The following is a 6,000-nucleotide window of genomic DNA, read 5'->3' as shown; positions in this document are numbered from 1 at the left end:
AAGGAGAAGACGGAGCTGGTTTTAATGGTATTTGGGAGCTGCTTTCCCCCAGCGCGGAGCACAAGCGCTCCCCTCACAGACACGCACACAGAAACCCCTTTAAAAACCAGACACAGACTCCCTCGCAAAAACCCAATCGATTACATTTCACTCTGTCTGCAAGGCGGTCACGGGGACAGGTCTGAGCGCCGCTGGCAGGTGGGGCCCAGAGCAGGGCCCGGTCCCTGTGCGGTGCCACCTCCGTGGCTGTGACCTTTGGGGCCGCCGCTGTCCCACAGCGTCCTCCTCGCAGCCGCGACCCGCTTCCGAAGGAGGTGGTTCTGTTTTGAGATCAGTTAGAGGAAAGGGAATAAAGTGCTTCTCGTAAAAATGACCAAAATAAATACAAACATCTCATGGCAGAAAAGAAAGTCTGAAGGGTTATCTTCCAAGAATTGGCTTCCCCAACACAACACACGATCCTTAGAGTTTTGGAAAGAGAATTTCCCCACACCGCTGACAGTCTTGGCATCCGCAGGGCTGCAGCAGCAGAGAACTGGGTTCTCCTGCCCCCCGCCCCCCAGCCCTACGTCGGGTCCCTGGTCTGTAGGCCTGCGCCCAGGCAGCCCCCAACGCCCCGGGCCGGGCGGCCCACAGTACCCCCTTCGGGGACGCCTGTGCCCAGAGCTACATGGACTTCATGCCGTTGGCTGTGGCATTCTCGGGCAGCCCGTCCCCTGCGGTGGCCGCATCGTGGAGGCCGGAGTAGTCCTTGAGCTCGGCGTTGGTGAGCAGGAGGGGCTGCTCCCCCTTCCTGTGCGACAGGAGCGGCTGCCGAGTGTAGTGCTCCCCGTTGGAGATGTTCTCGGGCAGGTTCTGGTTCCTGCTCTCGGGCAGCAGGAGGATGCAGATGATGCAGATGAGCGTGCAGCAGGCGAAGATGATGTGGTGCAGGAAGTAGCCTTTCTGGTTGTGCAGGTCGATGATGGGCGCCGTCAGCATGCCGAAGCCCGCGCTGGCCAGCACCAGCCCCAGCCCGCCGCACCTGCGGGAGAGCACGAGCGCACACCGTTAGCGTCTGCGGTCAGAGCCCGGGCGCCGCGGGGGGCCACGGTGACTCTGGGGTAGGGACACGCCTGAGCAGGATCCCAGGCATCACCCCAGTGCGTCCGCGTGTGGGATCCCCCAGACCACCCTCACCTTGGCTGTCTTTGTACCACCTCTGAGTAGCACTTTTTCTCCCCAGCTCAGAATTTTTTTTTTTTTTTACTTTATTTTAGAAGGGCAATTTTTTTTTTAATTTTTATTTATTTATGATAGTCACAGAGAGGGAAAGAGAGGCAGAGACACAGGCAGAGAGAAGCAGGCTCCATGCACCGGGAGCCCGATGTGGGAATCGATCCTGGGTCTCTAGGATCGCGCCCTGGGCCAAAGGCAGGCGCCAAACGGCTGCGCCACCCAGGGATCCCAAGAAGGGCAATTTTATAATACTGCCGTGAATGGAAAAGCAGCAGTACTCGCCGTAGACAGGCCACGACAAAGTATTATTAAATTATGCTATCTCCCAAGGTTCGCTCTCCGCTTAGAAACGGGTTAGCGGGGCGGTGGGGGTGGGTTCACAGGGGTCATAGAGGGTCTTACGGACATACCAGCACTAACAGATTTTTCTCTGGCCATGACTAGAGAGGCTGGAAGATACTTTAAAACACAACCGTGTTTCTCACTGTGAGTTCTTGTTTATTGCTGTGCCCCATGTCTTTCCTGAAAGCAAGCTGCCCTGTGTCTGAGAGCTGTCATGCCAGAAGCTGTGCCTGGTGACCGAAAGTCACAGCACACTGAGTTCAGGAAGTACGAAGTGCAAGCCTGGAGCAGGTGCCGCGTATCGCCACTCCTCTGCCATTTGAGGGAACCTACCAGAGTTCCAAAGTTCCGAGACAGAAATGAAATGCAACATTTAAAAGAACGAAGTTGGGTAACATCACACAGGAAAGTGAACCGAGAATGGATTACGGACTCAAAACGTAAGTGCTGAACCTGTAACGCTTTTAAGAAGAAAACATAAGGGGAAATTGTTGTGATCTTAGGTGAGGCAAAGATTTCCTACATATGACACTAAAAGCAGGATCTAGAAGAGAAGATGATCACTAGGACTTCCTCGTCCCTTGTGAAGGGCAGAAGGCTTTTTTTTTTTTTTAATTTCTCAAGAAAATGAAAAGCGAAGCCACAGACTGGGAGAACATGGATACTGAGCACGTCTGATAAAGGACTTGCATCCAGAGTATATAAAGAACACTTAGTAAGAAGACAAGCAATTTAAAATATGAGCCAGACATCTGAGTAGACATTACTTCAAAGACACTGTACAAACTGCACAACATTCAAAGCACCCAAGCAGATGTACAGTAGTGACACTGGCCATTGGAGAGATGCGCGCCCCAGCCGCAGTAAGGTGCTGCCTCACACGCGCTCGGACAGCAACAGTCAAAAAGGCAGAGAGCGACGGGGAGCCTGGGCTTTGTCTTCGGCTCAGGTCATGATCCTGGGGCCCCGGGACCGATCCCCGCATCATGCTCCCTGCTCAGCGGGGAGCCTGCTATTCCCTCTCCCTCTGCCGCTCCCCCTGCTTGTATGCTCTTGCTCTCAAATAGATAAATAAATAAATCTTTTATAAAAAAGGTGGAGTGGCAGCTGTTGGTGAGGCTGAGCTGAGAACGCCACCCACAACCACCGCAGCTGGGAAGGCAAAGTGGGAGCGGCCGTGGAAAAGCCTGGCAGTTTCTGAAGTAGTGACATGCAAACTTGTGTGTGACCCAGTGACTCCACTCTTGGAGACACAGGAGACACAGACCCCATGAAGACTCGGAAGCCAGTGTTCGCCGCAGCATTATTCCTTTTTTTTTTTTTTTTTTTTTATTTATTTATTTTTATTTATTCATTATAGACATAGAGAGAGAGGCAGAGACACAGGCAGAGACACAGGCAGAGAGAGAAGCAGGCTCCATGCACCGGGAGCCCGACGTGGGATTCGATCCCGGGTCTCCAGGATCGCGCCCTGGGCCAAAGGCAGGCGCCAAACTGCTGCGCCACCCAGGGATCCCCGCAGCATTATTCCTAACAGCCAAACCTCCGAAAGGACCTCAAAGCCCGTCACCTGGTGATGGATACAGCAAACATGGCACATCACGTCCAATGGGACAGCATTCTGAAGTCGGAAGAGAGTGGAGCGCTGACACAGGCCGGGACGTGGGGCAGTTTAAGATATTACACTATGTGACTGTGTGACTCTATTTTCTTTTTTTTTTTTTAAGGATTTTATGTATTTATTCATGAAAGGCACAGAGAGAGGCAGAGACATGGGCAGAGGGAGAAGCCGGCTCCGTGCAGGGAGCCCAATGTGGGACTCGATCCTGGGACTCCAGGGTCACGCCCTGGGTGGAAGGCAGACGCTCCACCGCTGAGCCACCCAGGTGTCCCTGTGTGACTATTCAAATAAAATTTTGGAAAAGCAGGGGGTTAGCAAATCTACAGAGAGTGTGATGGCCTGGGGCTGCGAATGGGGACAGACGCAGATGCAGATGGCCAGGACGGAGCTTTCTGAGTGGGAATGTCCTGGAGCTGGATCTATGGTGGCGATTACACTAAAGATGACTGGATCGTAGATTTAAAATGCGTGTATAAGACGGTATGCGAATCAGAGCTCGGTAAACCTGTTACAAGCCCCAGAACTGTGCCAGCCCGGGGACTGGGGCCTCCCGCTGACACGAACCCCCGTGCTTCCAGGGTGGGGTGGCCACCCAGGCCTCCTCCTGTCACCCCGAGCTGCTCACCCCTTCTGCTTTGCTTTGCCCCCCTTGTGGCTGAGCAGCGGCTCCCTGTGGGGGGTGGGGGGCCTTCCTGGGGCTCTGCTGTCAGCACTGACCGGAGAGCCGGCCCTCTGGCCTGCAGGTCCTAGGTGGACAGGTGTGACAGGAGCGGGGGCTCCCCAGGGGGACAGGGGTACCTTAGGGCCACCTTAATGTGGACACAGAGAGTTCATGGTCAAGACAGAGGGGGGCACAGGGAAGAAACGCTTTCTCACAAAGAATGGAACAGAACGACAATCGTGGGTGCGTGGGTGGACAACGTGGGGAGCCTCCCTTCCTCATTCTGTCATTTTTTTTTTTTTTTTAATTTGAGAGCGAGTGAGAGAGAGAGAGAGAGAGAGCCCATTAGCAGGGCTGGGGGAGAAGCAGGCTCCCCCCTGGGCAGGGAGCCCGATGATGCGGGGCTTGGTCCCAGGGCCCCGGGGTCATGACCTGAGCTGAGGCAGCCGCCTACCCCCCTGAGCCCCGGGGCGCCCCTGTCCTGTTTCAGAACAACAGCAAGACACTCCCCCTTTCTCTCAGCCCCAAAGGAGAAAGGCCTTTCTCTGCCACAGGACGGGGCTCCTCACAGCCCTGGTGCATGGGGGGGGGCATGGAGGGCACGGCCCGCAGGCCGACCAGGCACAGGGCCCTCAGGACAGGGTCGCGGCCGGGCAGTTGCCAGACTCCTGCGTCCCGCAGCCTCCTCTGCCCCACCCGTGACCGAGCCCCAGCTGGCTCCCCACTCAGGCTCCTCCGGGCCGCCCTCCCTGCACGGGCCTAGCCTGCAGCCCGCGTCCCTCAGGCCCTTTCCTCACCGCTGACGAAGTGACTTTTCCAGAAGGTGGAGTGGAGCACACCCCTCCCCTTCTCGGTCTCCCGAGGGCCCCCGCCCGACGTGCACCCCGCGCCCGGCCCCTCGGCCCCGGCCCCTCCGCGAGGCTCTGGCCTCTGCTCAGCCAGCAGGGAGGCCCGCCCGGGTTTGCTGTGGGGGAGGCCGGGGAGGCTCCTGCTCCTCGGCGACGGGCTCCGAGCACAGCTTGGGAGCCAGGGGCCTGGGTGAGAGCCCTGGGAGCCTCAGGGAGGATCTGGGACGCCGGGGTCCCCGGGGCCGGGGCTGCTGCTCTTCCCGCTGGTCTCGCTCCTTCTCCCTCCGTCCTTGGCCTCACCCAGCAGAAACGCTGATGGATTTCTAACGTCCTGGTTGCTGCGCTAATACGGGAGTGGCAAAGAGCAGGAAGGGACAGCAGGCAGGTCCATGGACTGGCTTGGGGTGGGAGGGTGGTGTCCCTCCGGAGGTGCTGGGGAGAAGCCTGATGGCAGGGCCCGGGGCTGAGCAAGTTCGAGAACTAAGAGGATGAAGAGCAGATGAGCCCTTCCCACCAGTCCAGAGCCTCCCGGGAGGATGGAGACCCAAAGTCGGTTGGCGGAGCGTGCTGGCACCACTCTGCTCCTTCGTCCTGCCACCCGCAGCCCGCGTAGGGCAGGATGCCTCTGCAGCTGCCTCACGTCCACCGCCCGCCCTCTTCCTTCCAGGGACCCTGGCTCAGGCTCCGTCTATACACACACACCTCACCTGGGCCGCCGGAGCTGCAGAAGTGCCCCGGCCCCACTGCCCGCCCGCCGCCCGCGCCCCTCGGTGTGTAGCCCAGGGACCCCGGTTGCGTTTGCGTCTCTGTGTGTCTAACAGACTTCAGAGGTTTTCACCAGGTCAGCCCAGCCCGGTGTCCCTGTGCACGGGAGGCAGCTTCCTGAAACCTCACACCTCCCAGCGTTCAGACCCTTGCATCTGGATTGTGAGCTGGGCCTAGTAATTTACTTTCCACCAATAAAATATGGGAAAGGTAATGAGACGTCCCTCCCCGTGATCAGGTTACCAAAGACCGCCTCCTAGCAGATTTTCTTGCTGGCTTTGATGAGGCAAGCTGTTAGGTCGTCATAGCAGGAACGAAGGCCGCCTCCGGTCAGCCCGGAACTGGACTGAGGCTCTGGGTGCAAGAGCCAGCGAGGAGCTGAATTCTGCTGCTCTGATCCACTGTCTGCCCCCTTCATATGTTGAACGCCCAGTGCGACCGTGTTAGGAGGTGAGGCCTCTGGGGGCTGATTAGGTCCTTTTTTTTTTTTTTTTTTTGATTTTTTAAAAAAATGTATTCATGATAGACATAGAGAGAGAGAGAGG

The 6,000-nt window shown here is 57.2% G+C and overlaps 1 protein-coding gene across 2 annotated transcripts in view; it reads right to left on the bottom strand.

Annotated features, from left to right (window-relative positions):
- The window catches only part of SLC22A23 (solute carrier family 22 member 23), a 164,179-nt gene continuing 158,179 nt past the window's right edge, over positions 1-6,000 (bottom strand). For both annotated transcript variants that reach the window (XM_077886117.1, XM_077886118.1), the window contains one exon: positions 1-1,024. In XM_077886117.1, coding sequence (XP_077742243.1) covers positions 667-1,024 — 358 coding nt within the window. In that variant the 3' untranslated portion in view covers positions 1-666. The remainder of the gene's footprint in view (positions 1,025-6,000) is intronic.

The sequence above is a fragment of the Canis aureus genome, chromosome 37 (assembly GCF_053574225.1).
Source record: "Canis aureus isolate CA01 chromosome 37, VMU_Caureus_v.1.0, whole genome shotgun sequence".
NCBI lineage: Eukaryota > Metazoa > Chordata > Mammalia > Carnivora > Canidae > Canis > Canis aureus.
Note: the sequence above shows the minus strand (reverse complement) of the source record. Positions and strands in the feature narration are given on the sequence as shown.